Here is a 17,468-nt window from a genome sequence, read left to right on the forward strand (position 1 = left end):
CTTTAATATTACAAGTGTAAGGCCCACCAGTTTGTTGAAGGAAAGTCAGTTGTATGTTTGTATAAAATATATTTTTATTAATGAAGGCAGGATATATGACCGTTACTCACGCGCAGGGATGTATAAAGTATGACTTTGAGTACCTAACGGTGGCCAATCACGCATTTGAATGAGGCGAGTTGTAGGGCGATCTTCTTTTTCACATTTCAGAGCTTTAATTTTTTACAAGATTTTTCCCTAGACTTTATAAGGATTTCTAAAAAGTGAAAAAAGTAATTTAAATCTAAGTGGTTACTCCTGAACGTATAGTCTATATCTCAGCAAATTTCATGAAAATCGGTGTACTTATATAATCTTTTCTAAGATTTTCAACCGATCTATTTGGTTTTACTTCTTACAAAAGTTGGACTTTTTACATATTCGTAGTACCCTTTAGTATAGATATTGATAAGAATACACGTGTTGTAGCTACAAAATTAAGGCTGGTTTTATTTATTTTATCATTCATGATAATGTCAATTAAATGTAAAAGCGTGTTAACCCACCATGACAAACCTGTAGGGATTTTACATATCACGTCTTTATCCCTCACGGGGTATACTAACCAGAAATTCACATGATGGAAGCGAGATAGGGATTTTAACGAGCGGAAATCTAACGTGTCTATCTATTTCGGTCATTACTATACAAAATTAGTTTGATCGGCATTTTGACATAAAACAACTATTATCTTATCTCGATACGTCTCCTGTGAGCACCCGTGCACCCAGACGAGGTGCCATTGGAACCGCTAGGAAACTAGCCATTGATATTATAGGGGTGTCAATAAATTGTTGATTTCTTTCTTTTCTTTAAATATATAGGTAGTAAAATTTAGATAGGCTTGCAATGTAAATTTTATTTACTTCATCTCAATATGGTTATTTAGTAATACTTTTTTTTGTTTAAAAGGTACTTATTTATTTATCCATAATACTTAACAAATCTATGTCATTTTGTGTGGTTCACGGCACCAATAGTAAAAAGAAAAGGACCACATCATCTCGTTCCCATGGATATCGTAAAAGGCGATTAAGGGGTAGACTTATCAACTTGGGATTCCTCTTTTAGGCGATGGGCTAGCAACATGTCACTATTTGAATCTCAATGCTATCATTAAGCCAAACAGGTGAACGTGGCCTATCAGTTTTTTTCAAGACTGTTGGCTCGGTATACTCCCCTAGGGATTCAGAAGTAATTATATGTATGTATGTAGACCTGAAGCTTTTTGCCTAAATAAAAATTAAGCTCAAAGATTCCGTTACATACATACATATATACAACCCAAGCTAATAAAAGCGTAGTAAAATATAAAAATCCAACCGATAGTCAGCCCTGTAGTAGAAAGTCGTCCCGTTGCACCGGCCTGGTGCGCTATCGCTCCATATCTCAAGGGCCGGTCTAACGCAGCTATAAGGGAATCCCGGTTTTTGCATGTCTAAACCTGTTCAACTGCACCCAATCATCTGCCTTACAGATTTGATGTATAAGCACATAATTACTATAAAGAACAGTTCATATCCGTTGGGTTGATGTAGGTATCCCTACCCGAGCAGGAAACGTGAGAAAATGGTATTTATTAAGAAAAAAACTTGTTGTAAATAAATTGTTGAATTGCAGATCTTGGCTATATCATGAAACATGGATAGCTTAAAAATCGATGAAAACCATTATGTTTTTATTCTTTGTAAAACAGAATTTCTGAATGATAAAAATAGTTTCCATCATATAAACTGAAAGTGATAAGAATAGAAATGAGTCTGTTATTTAAATGATCAACTTTTATCTAAAATGTGAAAACAATAACCGATAAATAAAATTATTATCTCAACTAGGTAAAGTATTGTTTTTTAAAAATTGTTTTGTTATTAGATTTTTAGAGAGAAACTAAAACTAAAACTTATATATATTTTTAAAATAAAAAAAAAACATCAAAAATATCTTTTTTATTATATTTCAATATTACATGCACACATCTGATATTTCATTAATCAGGTACGATAAAAATGTATAATTTATGATAATTTAATTCTGAACATTTTTTTCAAATGAACCAATCACTCTAACGTGCAAATAAATATTATAGAAGTATCATTGTATTTTAATGTAAATTTACTGTACTACGATGTTCACTATTTTTAATGTGATTTTTCATTTGAACCTATTGAGCAATTTGCAGTAACGTAATTTTAATTTCAAATCAGGAACATTTTTGTTAAAACTACTTTTGTATCACCTATAGTTACGATTACTAACATACAATAAAACCCTCTTCATATTTTCAGTTTGTTACGTATCTAAAATTAAATTATCAAATTGTTTAAATAAAATATTAACCAGTTTTGATTTAATTACTATTTGTTTTTGTTTAGTAGAAGTGTTTTTCTTTTAAATCCAAGGGTAGTCTTGTTTTGAGTCAGTTGTTATTTTCATGGCTTCAAGTGTCTTATTTACTTCTTGACTTTGTTTCGTTGTTGAGCAGAGTTTGGTCGGCGTCTCAATTCTTCTGTTTGGTCTTTTGTTTCATTGCTCTCGCTGGCTTCAGCTAGTCTTTTAGGCTCAGTAAGGGCTTCGGATTCTGCAAAAAAAAAATATATATATTATGTTACAGTTCTTTTAAGATTTCTCTAAGGTTGTTTAATTTTGTTTTTATTCGATAAAAATATTTTTAAAATGCTTATCAAAGTAATAGATACTTTTGGTGAAAAAGTTGAACGGTTAACTTATATATATTTTGTATGTAGTATAAATAATAATTAAAATCTGGTGTATTGGTTGTCTATTTTTACATTTTTTCAGAATCAGATCTGCTTTGATTCGTGATGTAAGGTTCTAAGGAGAAGTTAAAGTTCATTAGCCCATTCTGAACCGATGACTCTTCACTGCCCATAATACCTACGCTGTTATCTTCTCTCATCTCAGTATCTACCCAAATAGTCTTATTTCCTTTCTATCAAATTTATATAACTCTGAAACCACCTCTTCATTCTCTCACTAATCTTAGGTTTTTTTTATGTTATTTGATTCCAAAGTTTCCATCCAATACATCAAGTCTGGATATCATACCATTGTTCCCGGTTCTGGCATTGTTGGCAGGACTGCCCCCTCCCTGCAGACCCACGAACTGGTTCAAACGGACTGATCCTCTAGGACCTTCAGCGCCTTGAGGGCCAGGCACAGGTCTGTAAATAAATATTTAAATAATGAATTAAATAAAAAAAAAAACAATGAAGATATATTCTTTAATTTAAGAATTGTTAAGTATAAAATCTAGATCGAAAAGTTTTTTGTGCATGGATTTTAAATTAGACTTTGGGTTTTTCATGTTGTAGACTAAAACTTCTTCCTAATGAAATAATTGAATTATAATGATAAGATTAATAGGTTATTTACTTATGTAATCACATCTTAGACATTAATGATAATATAAGGAATATATTAGTCGTTACATACTGTTATATTATATGTATTGAATTTCAGGCGAACATAAATAATTTAGACACACATAACCAACCATCTTACTAACAAATTAATTTATCAAATCCGGATTAAGATATGTAACAGTTAATCAATGATCAATGAACGAGTTGATTTAAATTGTTATATTATATTAATGTACGTCGAGTAATTTTTTGACATTATAAGAACTTAAATAAACCCTTATCTTAATTTTTACATCCATTGCTTTTTGTAAACACGAAAGTTTTTAATAAAATGTTATCCTACATAATAGCGGTTTTTTAGGGTAGTATTTTTTTACGAATGATGATGTGGATACTTCTTTGTAAACTTCTTTTTGATTTGTATATGAAAAAATACATAAGACTTACTGATAGGCAATCACTGGTTCCTGGTACCCCAGATCAAAAGGTCTGTTGATGAGTGGACTGCCGAGGAGGAGGTTTGGGTTCCCTCCCTGGGCGATCCCAAACTGTCTGGGGTAGCCAACTATAGGAGAAATCACGGCTTGTCCTGATGGGTCCAGGAGAACCGCATTTTGGTAACCTGCGGTAAGAAAGATAGAGTAATTAATAAGATGTAAAAACGATAAAATAATTAACTAGGTACTAGGTACTCTTCTGGATTTAGTATTTTTTTATATTTAAAAGTTACGTGCATATAGCCTATTTTGGTGGAGTAAAATGGAGCGTACTTCTTCTTCTTCTTCACTCTTAGTAGAAGAGAGGAGATAATTTAATTTTGCGGTTGTTAAATATTTTCAACTTTTAGGTCTGTAAGCTTCTAAGTTTTAAGTAAGGAATTTATCTATTAATGCACTTGTCAGTTTCTGGGATCATCAGAACATCAGATCCTGGGATCAACCAAAACTTTACCATTACTAAATCATGGATATGTGCTTCTGGATACATTCTTGTGTAGGCACAACTAACAAAAACGCCATGAGATTGATGTACTTAATGCTCTCACCATTAGCGGGGTATGCAGAGTTACCCTGGGGAGCTGCGGCCACAATGTACACGGGTTGGTAACCTCCAATAGTTCCCGGTCTGTAAGAAAATATAAAATTACAAGCCTTAAACTGAGTGATCAAGTTCTATAAATTTGGTTATTTTAATTGCTTAATTTTAAGCCAGTTGAAACAATATCTTTTTCTTGATTGTCTTTGTTTTGTACTTAGCATATCACATAAAAGCCGGATATGATTTTTATTTTTTTGGCATTATTACTCTACTTTAAGATTTAGGCCAGATCTCTTTCTCTCTTATTATTATATTTTCTCATACCCAAAGAAAGAATGTATGTAATGTATGAATGTAAGTGATTTTATAAAATGACACAAAGTTTTTACTAATAATAATATAACGAAAACCGGCTTTTTAATTTTTTTGGCTTTTTTTTTTTATATCAGATAATGTTATGTCAGATAAGTAAGTGGATATATATATATATAATATGATAAAACCATAGGAGCTCAAGTTTCTTTGCAGTACATATGTATGTTGTGATGTCGCGCCTCAACTTGCGACGTTTACTTCAACGTCACAATGTATAATTAGTTTATACAAATTTGTTTCAATGTATACTTAGTTTATACAAATATGTGAATGTTCGGGACCTGTATCCCGGTACTGGCATATGGACGATGAACACTCGTTGCCCGGGAACCAATCCGGGTATGTTGGGCGAGACTGGATTCTGTAAATGTAAAATTATCATGTTCACATTTTCATTATTTTTAGTTCGTGTTTGTCTCATTCCTATGCATAAAGAATACTTTAGCACAACTTAAATTTAACAAAAATCTCTCCACAATCCCTCTCTAATTCAAAAATTTAACAAGTTAATTTGTCCATAATTTTAGCAAAGATTTAAATATATATAGATGAACGTTAAGGGATAGGCTTATACCCTTGGGATTCTTCTTTCAGGCGATGGGCTAGCAACCTATCACTATTTGAATCTCAATATTATGAACGTGGCCTAACAGTATTTTCAAAACTGTTGGCTCTGGCTACCGCGCAAGGGATATAGACATGATTATATGTATGTATGTACGATAAAAGTATGAATTTGTTCACCTGCGTTCAGTGCCGTGTGGTCCCCGGCACCAGTACAAAAAAGAATAGGACCACTCCATCTCTTTCCCATGGATGTCGTAAAAGGCGACTAAGGAATAGGCTTATAAACTTGAGATTCTTTTTTAGGCGATGGGCTAGCAACCTGTCACTATTTGAATCTCAATTCTATCATTAAGCCAAATAGCTGAACGTGGCCATTCAGTATTTTCAAGACTGTTGGCTCTGTCTACCCCGCAAGGGATATAGACGTGACCATATGTATGTATGTATTTGTTCACCTGTTGTGGTGGTTGCTGCGGGGTCTGCGCCCCGGGGATCAGCTCGACCTCACTGTCGGGCTCCAAGGTCTCAAGTCTGGAGGGAGCGCCGTTCGAGCCCGCGTTCGGGTTTCCTGAAACCAATCCAACATTGCATGAAGAAGTTGTGACGCTAATTCAAAATTCAAAATTTTTTATTCATTATTATAGGATATTATTATATCGCTTAATAATTGTCGTATGGTTTAACAACTTGGTTGACGTCAAATAAATTACTTAAAAACTAAGTTTACTGCCGCTTCCAAGGCGTCAGTGCAGAAGAAGCGGTAACAAACTGCACTGCAGCATTTTCTTCACAACGTCAACTTCACAATATTAATTTATACTTAGAATAGAATGTGGACGGGAGAATACATTGTTCACGGGAGATTTATATATTTGTGAGATTTAATATTGAAAAAAGAAAAAATATATATATATATATATATATATATATATATATTTTATGGATTGCCAATTTTAAAAAGATTTATGTACAGAGTGTACTGAAATTTTGATTTAAGTTCAAATTAAACTACAATTAATTACGAGGTTCCTGTGCCAAGCTCGAGCCAGATGTTTTTATCATTTAGGTAATCATCAGTCCTATAATAAGCCTTCTCACAAAGTACTTTCTTTACATACTCTTTGAATTTTCGGTTGGGCATATCAAGAACAGACTCCGGCAACCTATTATAAAATCGTATACAGTTCCCCATAAATGATTTACTGACTTTGCTAAGCCTATGAAACGGCATGACTAATTTATGTTTATTACGTAAATTTCTATCAGTTGTGGCACTAACTTTTTGAAAAAAAGAGGTATTTTTCCTAACATACATTATAAGATCAAAAATGTACTGGGACGCTACTGTAGGTATGTTTATTTTCTTAAAGAGTTGTCTTAACGAGTCTCTTGGTCCTAAGCCGTAAATTGCGCGAACGGCCCTTTTCTGAATTATAAAAATAGTTTGTATATCAGCCGCGCTACCCCATAAAAGTAAACCATAAGATAACAAGCTATGAAAATAGCTGAAATAAACAAGCCTAGCTGTAGCTACATCTGTCAAATATAAATTACGAATATACATTAAAAAAGAAAAAAAAAAATCAACCTAACCTATAAGTACATGTTCTCAAGGTATATATTCTAGTCCAAAGAATTTTAAAAGTTGGTAAGTATTTTATTATCAAGTCTTAACAAAATTCGGACAAGTGAACTGAGTGATGGAAGGCATTAGTTACATAGATACATATATTACGTCTTTATCCCTTATAGGGTAATCAGAGCAAAGTCTCTTGATAAGACTAATGGCCTTTCAATCTTTTCCACTGACTCTGTGGCTCAATGATATATTGTAACTCAAATAATGACAGGTCGTTAACTCATCGCCTAAAAGAGCAATCCCCAGTTAATTTGTTTATTTGATCTTTTACCAAAATTTTATTTTAATCCTTTCATAATATTCAAGGCAAAAAAACTTGCCTGTACGTGTTTGCTGTCAGTGTATTTCTTTACCTTGTTTTTGTTGAGCTTGATTGTAATAGTTGGCAACTTCTTGATTTTCCAAATAGTAATCGTAACTGGAACAAAAAAAAAGTAATGAATTAGTAATCTTTGTGTTTCTGTAGAAATAATAATTAATAATGTTGCGCACCTATTCCTAAACATGTTTCAATTGTTTCTGCATCAAGTTTGTAGTTCACACGAAACTTGACATAGGTAATATATTAACGAGTTCAGCTTGTTTTAATAGGTAGGTAGGTATGTTGGATGGTACAATAACTACATACACTGCAATACGGTTAAAGCATTCTTAGCTATGCATATATAATTTGTAAAATACGAGAAAATTGTTGGTAAGTATATGATGGCTGGTATTCGTATTTGGAGCAAGTAGCTAAAAACAATTTTACTTTTTAACAGTACTTACGGGTTAATTTGTTGAAGCTGCGCAGGCGCCTGCTGCTGGTAGAGCCGCGGGGGTGAAGGAGGCGCCGCACTCACAGCCAGCCAAAGGCAAGATAGTAAGTACTGAAAAAATAAAATGTAATTATATGTTATGTAAATAGCTGCACTTATTTTCTTTACTTATAGAATATGAATTACTTATAATAAACAACAATTATACCTTTGACTTAATAAATGATTAAGGATGTAGCTCTCCTGTAAAAAAACCATATATTACCCGTTTCCATGGAAATTTAGACGTACTTTTTTTGAACTTGTCCACTGTTTTGTTTAAAACTGTCCAAGTAAAAAAACATGACAGATTTCAGCATTTTACGCCCAGTAATGTCGACTTTACCACGTCTAATCATTAACTTGTTACTTTAAAAATGCTGCACCCGTTGAAATTGGTATAATAATTATAGTTTTTCGGATTGTTGTACCAATATCCACCAAGTGAAGAAATTATGAATCACCTTAAACTTGAAGTAGGTCTTAGATTGTTGAATTTCTATCACAAATTGATCTTTTTTTTAACCACCCAATCTAACTAAAGGTTCGACTGGTATAGAATGCCTTATGGCATTAAGTATCTACATTATTTTAGTTGCAATAAAGTTTACATTAATAAAAAAAGAAGTGTTTTTAATCATTTTATGCTTTTGATACCAAACTTTTTTATATGCTAACTAGCTATGCCCGCGACTTCGTCCGCGTGGAATATTTATTTTGGGCATCACTGAAGCCCTCAAGGATGAATAATTTTCCCCATCTTTTTTCACCGCGGATGGTTCCCAGCACCAATACAAAAAGGAATAGGACCACGCCATCTCTTTTCCATGGATGTCGTAAAAGGCGACTAAGGGAATAGGCTTACAAACTTGGGATTCTTTTTTTAGGCGATGGGCTAGCAACCTGTCACTATTTGAATCTCAATCCTATCATTAAGCCAAATAGCTGAACGTGGCCATTCAGTCTTTTCAAGACTGTTGGTTCTGTCTACCCCGCATGGGATAGGTATAGATGTGACCATATGTATGTATCTTTTTTCACATTTTCCATTATTTCTTCGCTTTTTTTTTTGAACTTTTAGGAAAGTTGCAGCGTGATGTTATATAGCCTTAGCCTTCCTCGATAAATGGTCTATTCAACGCAAAGAATTTTTCAATTCGAACCAATAGCTCCTGAGATTAGCGCGTTCAAACAAACAAACTCTTCAGCTTTATAATATTAGTATAGATTAATTCTCTTAGCTTGCAATTAAAACAATGAAATTTGAGATTTCATCAGACACTGATAAAACCAAGTACGTGTCAACTCATTGCCTCTTTAAAGATGAGACAATCAAACAATACGACTTAATTATAATTCAAATGTGTGACTAACACCATTTCACCTTCGCCGGGGTCTGCAGAGGCCGACTGGCCGGAAAATGAAGGGTTACGAAACACTCGCAAAATCGCGACCTCACCATGGATCGGGACGGCAAATAATTGGAGATTTATGGTGGAAATGAGCCGTGCACTGAATTTGTGGAAGGAGTTTGAAGGACGTGTGTTTTAGAGGATTTTGATATGTGACGAGTTCGAAATATTAATTAGGTAGACACTCTTAATGAATTTATTTTCTTATAGCGGGGCAAATATCGTGAGGAAACTTGCATGTTCACCAGATTGAATGTGTATCCTAACTACATAAGTTAGGATTTAAAGTGCATCTCAATATCAAATGGAAGTCGCTTCTCTTATGACCTGAGACGGACCCCGCTATCTTTTTTGAGAGTAAAGGACGCAACCGGGAATAAGCCCAGGGGGATCAGGATGATTCTTTTTTCAAACATTAATGTATGATTGAATATATATAATGTTTCTACGCAATTAGGACTTGCAACATAACTAATGTCTGAGATTTAGAGAAAAGCTATCAGCTTGCAAAAATAAGTTCAGTACCTATATTTTTACGAGTTTTCTTTCACTCTCGCTTTAAAGATTACTCTTATTGTCTATTCATTTTTACACAAACATTTTTTAATGAAGAACATATGAGACATACCGAAAACATACGTATTAAATAGTTAAAAAACGTGGTAAGTAATTTTTTTCACATTCATAGAAATGCAAGTACGTAAACTAGCATACGGTTACTAAAAAGTGTAATTGTTATTCAATGCAGTAAACATACTTGTGTTACACAATAGAACTTCCTACACGCAGCTACAATGTGCATTAACTATTGATTGTTTGTAAACAAATGTGAAAAATACGTTACGTTTTTACTAGACATGATACATTTATAGGGATTGTGTTAAAATATTTCCAGAACTTTTATATAAACTGTTATGATAATGTTAGTGATTTGCTGTTTAGCAATGAAGGTTTGTCAGCAATCCTTCGAAATAGTCTAACTGCTATCAATTTTCTTCGGATTTTATTCGGCCCGTATTATTAATAAGATGGCTCCAGTAACTATAGGGCTCAAAATTTTAGTAAATGATGGTTCTTTAGTATATTTGTGTGAGTAGAATAGGAATGTAACGTCTCATTTCGTGAAGATGACAGAAAAGTAATCGGGATAATAAATGTGGATAGTTATAAAAGCAATAACAATGTTAGCTTCAGAAAATCTGAACACTTCATTGGTCATAACACCTTTGCCAATTTCTTTCAGAGCAATAAAGTATCATAAAACTATTTGTAGCGAGCACTTTTGAAGCCCCAACCCAAAAAAGACCGAAAGCCGAACAATCTAGAAAAATATAACCCATCGAGTCAAGAATGTATTTAAAGGACTTATTGGCAAAACGACCGAACAGTAGAACTTCGAAACAAATAGCTGGAAATTGTGATGATGATTCTTCTTACATATTTTCTAGCGGAATCTGTTTCATCACTGTAAATAACGATGATTTAATTGTCGATGACATGATCGCCAATTACCATAGAGCATCGAGACATAAATTAACAAACATAACATTGTTTACTGATAGACCATCGATGCATTCTTTAGATTTTTCACTGATTGGCGCCAGTTGATTGCTGGGTTTTTTAGTACTTATAGAGCTTATAAATTAGTAAGCATATTCATTTGTTGCGATACAAAAAGCAACCGTCAGTGATTTTATTAGGAGTCAACCTTCGTCTTTTAGGATGTTAATCTACAATAACTTATTAGACATTAAAGCGAAGTAAACATAAAAATATTGTAAAACAGAATAAAAATTGTCAAATGGTGATATTTTACTCGTAACTCACTTGAAATAACAAAGTAAACATCCGTTGCATCTGGGGACAGACAAACATAAGATAGATGCATCTAAAAGTGATGGTATTAGAGAAATCTATGTGAAAAACAGTGACATTGATTGAATATTTTATTCAACAGATGTTTGTTGAGTATCTAACTAAATTAATGAATACAACAAAACAACAATCTATGTATCCTGCTTATAAAAGCTAGCTATTATATAACTGAGACAATACTTAACGGATGTGCACACGTATTATTTTATTATTTGACGGAAGGAAGGCAAAAGTATGAACATTAGCTGACCGTCACCTCATTATAGGAACAATCATTGTACCACTACTTAACAATGTGTACAATCTATGATTTTATGTACCTGTACGAGGTAAGATACATTTTAATACTCAAATATATCAAAAACTAAACAAGGAAAGATGAATCAAAATATGCAAGGAAATTTGTGTACGAAATTAGACTACAATCTACACTAGGTATTATGTTTCTCCTCTTAGATTTCACGGGTCTATACACCCCGGATTTTTGAGAGGCTTGCGTGGGGATATAAATCCAACACGTAGAGGCCCTTTGGAGAAGTTGATGTTATGTTGTCTCTCTTATGAGGTGGAGCTATTACAAAATAAGGAAAAGGATTATGGGTTATGGAGTTGACGTTTGGATGGATTTAAACTGGGCTATTGTTGGAGAAGTTCGGACACCTGCCATAATCATGAATACGTGACTATTATGTGGCAGGTGGTGACTCGCCACTCACTAAATGGGCCCCTCAAATCAGTCACCATGATAGGTAACAAAGGGGCAACATCGGCGTGGGTGGCTAAGGATGTCGAGAGGTGAGACTGCGGGGCGTGAAATCATGGTGATCCAGTCAGGCACCCCCGGCGTTATGACATTTTACACTTCCATCCTTCGAGCGTATAGCTCTCGCGACTCCACTCTGACCGGCCGGTTAAGGCAAGCCAGAGGTAGGGGTCCTGTCCCTCATCGGTTTCCACTCCGACCTTGGCGAAGGAAGATCGGAGGCGAGGAACAGGGGCCTCCCCTGGGAGCACTCAGGTCCGTGGGGTCGCTACTCCCCAACAGCTCGCCACAAGCTGCCCTGCGGAGACTGATTGCACTGGGAAGGTGACCCAGGGGGCTTAGGTATGTTCTTGTGATTGCCTGGAAGAGATTGCATAATGCGATAAGGTCGACTTTTGTACATCACCTTAGTATAACTTTATGATAAGTTATTTTTGTTAATACAAAAAAGAATAGGACCACTCCATCTCTTTCCCATGGATGTCGTAAAAGGCGACTAAGTGATAGGCTTACAAACTTGGGATTCTTTTTTAGGCGATGGGCTAGCAACCTGTCACTATTTGAATCTCAATTCTATCATTAAGCCAAATAGCTGAACGTGGCCATTCAGTCTTTTCAAGTCTCTTGGCTCTGTCTACCCCGCAAGGGATATAGACGTGACCAAATGTATGTATGTATGTATGTATTTTTGTTACAATTTATGTGCAACAAAGGGTATTCTATCTTTCTATGTAATCCTCTTTAAAAAAAGCCGCTTTGATGTTGTGTGTGGTCATCACCAAATTTCTGTTGTCTGTAAAATATTTTTCGAGTTTACCGTTGTGCGTTAAAATGTGAAATATATCCACTTTTTCATTTTAAAACTGCCTTCATTTCAAATCTTATCAATAAGTATAACATATACTTTAATCAGCTTAATTGAAACTCCGCTTCCAAATACAGATTAGACTAAACAAGATTGATATTATCGGAAGGAACCTAAAAGTATGAATGTATTTAGTATGTAGGATCCGTCTGGCCGTCACCCAGTTAAGCTTCGTTGTATGGACTGCGTGTTACAGTGTTTACGACCTTACAGCCTTCGTAGTCATCGAATTCGTCATCTAGATTAGACAATACATGCTCTCCTTTCACTATCAATAGTGTCGTCATTGGTACATGTTCCAAAATCGTCGTAACACAAGAATTCATACAAGTGGACACGATTAGAATCGTACAAATTTGGAGTAAAGAATCACCGAAGAACATCTGAAAGATATACATAGTTATTAAGGGCAATTCTAGAAAGATATTCTATACTGTGTAATTAACCAAATGTGGAAAAAATAATCAGATATATTCAGTTCTGACTCTTAATATAACCTATAATCAAAATAATTCAACGTTTAAGTTGATCAAAGACTTATTAACACTTAAAAACAATTCATTTCTGAGCATGCTATCAGAACCTTTTTTGTTGTTGCAAAATTATATCATCCAAAGCAATATGCTGAGCAGTTACTATTACGGGAACATTCACCTCTTCCTTGCGTCTACACGACACGCATGATTCATCATGAGATTCATTCTTACGATTACCTGGAATTAGATTTTATTTACGTTCCCACATTTAGCAAAAATTTTTTATGACTACGTAAAGTAACGTTTAGGAGATCTGGATCGACAACATTTTCGGCTGTATATAAATAACCTCGCAGTATTTATAAGTTAAATTTCCAAGTCCCACGGCAATTAGGAAAAGATCATGAACCATCATTACCTGTCTGGCTACTGAATTCTAAACATCAATCTTATTAAGTGATGAGTATTAAGGTACTTTTATATTCATCTCAAAATAAATTTTACGTTTCAACATAAACATTGTTGTTTATCGTAAATCACACACAATCTCCACAATTTCTTCTTTGATTTGTTGGAGCCACCACTCCAGATTCCGAAAGAATTTTCATGCAATCAATCATCAATGCTTTTCATGTGCGCTGCCTTTTTTAATGATTTTTCCTATATATTTTGGTTTACTGAAAGAAAATCCCAATTGGAATAAGTCCGCTATTGTACATATTCTCCTTAATCCAATAACTGTTTTGTAATTTGATATAATAATTTTTATGTGCAATACAGAGTTTACAAACAAACAAACAAATTTATATTCTGTCCCACAACCAAGACGATTTAATACCTCGTTACGCGTTACAAATCGCGACCAAACAAAACGGTTCAAAAACGCCCCTTCCCATATTGCAGAAACTGTCACACACACTTTAACAGCGGGCATGTCAACGTCTTCATTCCTTATTGCATCACAAAGCAAGGCGAGTGCATGTAATTTACAGGTAATTGCAAGAAGTGACAGAAGAGGACTCGCGCCGGTGACTTTGCTCAGTGTAGCTACCTTTTGACCTGGTTTTCACGGTTGCTTTGAAGCTATGATGTACTGAAGGGTCTCGTTTTAGAAATGGATTTTTAATCGATATTTACTTATGCAATGTAAGGTGAAGTTCCAATTCAATATTTGAGATATATGTTATAGCTATTTTATCCTAACAAATTTTAATTGATTTAAATTAACAACTGAATTGGCCTAAATAGCAAGAAATAATGTAGCTACAACTGAAGGAGGCTATAACACATGATTTGGTTGAACAAGACTAAAAAGAAGAATTGATAGGATTATTCATCGATAATTTAACAAGAAGTTTAGTAGTAGTGACACTATAACATATAAAATTATTTATTTAATTTTCTTTAAAAAGTATTTATTTCAAGAAATGTGTCAGTTTTGTAAGTTTCTTTAGTGACACAGTTTCACTATTCTGTACATTAGACTAACCCAAATATCTACCGATGTTATTCGACTTTTCTTAAATTTTCATAATATATTGTTGAATCATTAATAATTTAAAATAAAACTGGTTAAGAAACTTAATCGCATTCCCACAGGGCTTGGTTTATCAATGAGATTATTAAAATTCTGAAGCTACTAATATGGAAGCAGTTAATATAAACCATTACAAAATGTCACCCAATGCTAACATCCTCCTTAATACAGTCAGATGTCTATCAAGAAGATATAAGATGTTTACAAGTTTTCAACGCTTATATTACATCCTTTTTGATAAATTCAATCTGTACGTACGTACATGTACCTATGTTTGAAAAAACTTATGTTTTAATGGTATTAATGTTACATTGGGTAACTTACATTTTTGAATAGTATATACTTTTAAAAAGTATGAGTGTACATTGAATGAGTATTTAAAAAATAAGTATTAATTGGGTGATCAAGTAATAGTAGTCGTTTGACAATTTAAAAAATTACTTCTGTTTGTAAAAAAAAACGCTTGTCTCTGGACGCGGCGAACAACTGGATTTTACTGGTAACTGTAGAACTAAGAAAAAGTACTAACAATTATGAAATATTCTTGACTTATCAGTGGATTTTTCACTTTCACTAAGACTAACACACAGATAAACTGTTTGTAAGAAACTGAAATAGACAGTATTGTGGAGCTTTAGAAGAAGGGAAAGCATTTTTTGGGTAGCTTTATTGTAGCTGTGTTATTTTATGCATTTTTATAGTGCATAAAACTTATTACATATAGAAAAATAAAGGCAAGAACCGAACAAATTTGTAAGTTCAATATTACTTTTACATGAGTAGGGGTTGATTACATGCCTCTACAATCGAGTCATGTAAGTAAATAATAGGCAAATCACGTATCTTGATGGTATTCCAGCATAGTGGATAATGTACGGAACCTAATTAGTTCCTTATGGCCTATTGTCTAAGCTAGTAAGGTTAGTCATTCTTGTTAACTTGAGGTAAAAGCTAACGTATGGTATAACAAAATATACATTCGTGAACTTGTTATTTGGAGAATGCGTAATGATATTTACCATTATTTTACATGTAATATTATTAAGTTAATAACTTAATGATGGAAAAAAATATTAAAGTATGCAATTAAAGTAAACTGTTAAATAAGAAATTCCTAGCTACTTTTACAGTTTAGGGCAACACTCATCAATTAATCAATGCCTATAAAATTAAATGTTGCGTTATTTAAAGATAGACAAAGTACAGTCGAAAATACTGAAAAAGCTGTGGCATAGTTAAATGTTTATACGGAAATTCCCACGAGAATCGGAAATAAATGAAACTTTTCTTTACTCGGGTGGAGCTTTTGTCGACATAATCAATAACATATATATGTTTTCCCGCACTGATAATTAAACCTTTCAAATTTGGCACTTGCTATCAGTTAACAAAAATGTGAATACAAGAATGAGTGTTTAATGTATTCACGAAAATTAAGTCAGAGTTAACAAATTCTACGTTATTTGTATGTTGATTAATAATTTAAATTGAATGTCATCATAACTTAGCTACTTGAAAATCTATGGGACATAGTGCTTTACTAAGTAGTGTTGATTTAACTATGTTTATGAATATGGATATGAATATTACAAGTCTCATTCATTTTAATTGCAGTTTATAATTTAATTTGTAGTTTACTTTTTTTCACTAAATATCTTGTTTATTTTACATAAATTAGTTTCAGATTTATCTGATAAACTAAAAAAATAGTTTACATTAAGACAAATATTAGAGATCATGCTGTTTAGGTTTGTAAGAAATGAGTTCAAAAAAATCTAAAACAAATTGTATGAATTTATGCGCTTTCGGGAGTAACTATTTCAGAAATATCCCCGGAAGCCGATTAAAAAAAGTAAAAAAAGAAGAGTGAAAATCAGAAAAAAATCCTTGCAATCTTCCACTTATCATCCACATTAATTATTAAAAAAATAATTTAAAATTACTTACAACGTGTTTGGCCATTTTGAAAACAGAGTTTTTGCGCGGGAAACACGCGCACGCGCCACTCGCACGGAGAATATGTGCCGCGGGACTCAATCCTCTTATATTTATGTCTGTCTGTCCACGCGTTGTAAACACCATGTATGGGAACTTATGAAAAACATCACAAACATTAAAAAATGAAATTAATCGCATCTTCAAATTTTGCGCGTCCACGCTGATTTGAAAGTGATGGTAAAACATGGTGTGGTTTTTTGTAACGGTCAATCAAGGGAAAGCCTTTAAATTTGAGATTAATCCTTTTACGAGTAGTTGATTGACTAACAACCAGTCACTAACGAATGAATCTCAGGCTTAATGTGACTTCTACTCTTGTGGCTATTGGCTCTGCCTACTGCATAAGAGATAAAAACGAGATAAGTACTTATATGATGTAAATTTAACAACTTAAATTTTGATCGTCGCTTGCTATTGGAATTGTTGACTCTGCATAAACTGCTGTCAAAGTTTTGAGTGACATGGCAAGGAACACAAATGTTAATTGTGATTATTTGCTTTGTCTTCACCGCAAGGTATGCAAAAGTAATATTATTTATACACGTTATAATTGTGTGATCAACGGCTTAAAGTGCCTAGTGAAATATTTTAACGAATTTTTAATCCTAGGTGTCTATCAATACAGTTAACAGACGATACGGAAGTAAGCAATACATTTTCACACAAACAGGTACTTTATTGTAAGACTTCACTTTATGACTAAA

At 33.5% G+C, this 17,468-nt stretch overlaps 1 protein-coding gene across 2 annotated transcripts; it reads right to left on the reverse strand.

The window, feature by feature from the left end:
• Positions 1–2,013: 2,013 nt before the first annotated feature.
• Positions 2,014–16,779, reverse strand: LOC106139762 (uncharacterized). 2 transcript variants are annotated; one of them, XM_060945173.1, is made up of 9 exons: positions 16,714–16,779; positions 7,810–7,910; positions 7,395–7,459; positions 5,858–5,970; positions 5,117–5,196; positions 4,468–4,547; positions 3,870–4,044; positions 3,106–3,221; positions 2,014–2,617 (listed from the first exon to the last, which is right to left on the reverse strand). In XM_060945173.1, the coding sequence occupies exons 1-9, from the start codon at positions 16,726–16,728 to the stop codon at positions 2,490–2,492; spliced, it is 873 nt and encodes a 290-aa protein (XP_060801156.1). In that variant the 5' UTR covers positions 16,729–16,779; the 3' UTR covers positions 2,014–2,489. The 2 variants fall into 2 exon arrangements, with proteins under 2 accessions (XP_060801156.1, XP_060801155.1); XM_060945172.1 differs by having other exon boundaries at positions 5,858–5,976.
• Between the last annotated feature and the right edge of the window lie 689 nt (positions 16,780–17,468).

The sequence above is a fragment of the Amyelois transitella genome, chromosome 7, assembly GCF_032362555.1.
Source record: "Amyelois transitella isolate CPQ chromosome 7, ilAmyTran1.1, whole genome shotgun sequence".
NCBI classification, from domain to species: domain Eukaryota; kingdom Metazoa; phylum Arthropoda; class Insecta; order Lepidoptera; family Pyralidae; genus Amyelois; species Amyelois transitella.

Coding starts and splice junctions, on each gene's coding strand:
- LOC106139762 (XM_060945172.1), bottom strand. Junction 5,197..5,857: donor CGCAGCAACCACCACAACAG/GTGAACAAATAC, acceptor TTACATTTACAG/AATCCAGTCTCGCCCAACAT. Junction 3,222..3,869: donor GAACCAGTGATTGCCTATCA/GTAAGTCTTATG, acceptor ATTTATTTACAG/ACCTGTGCCTGGCCCTCAAG.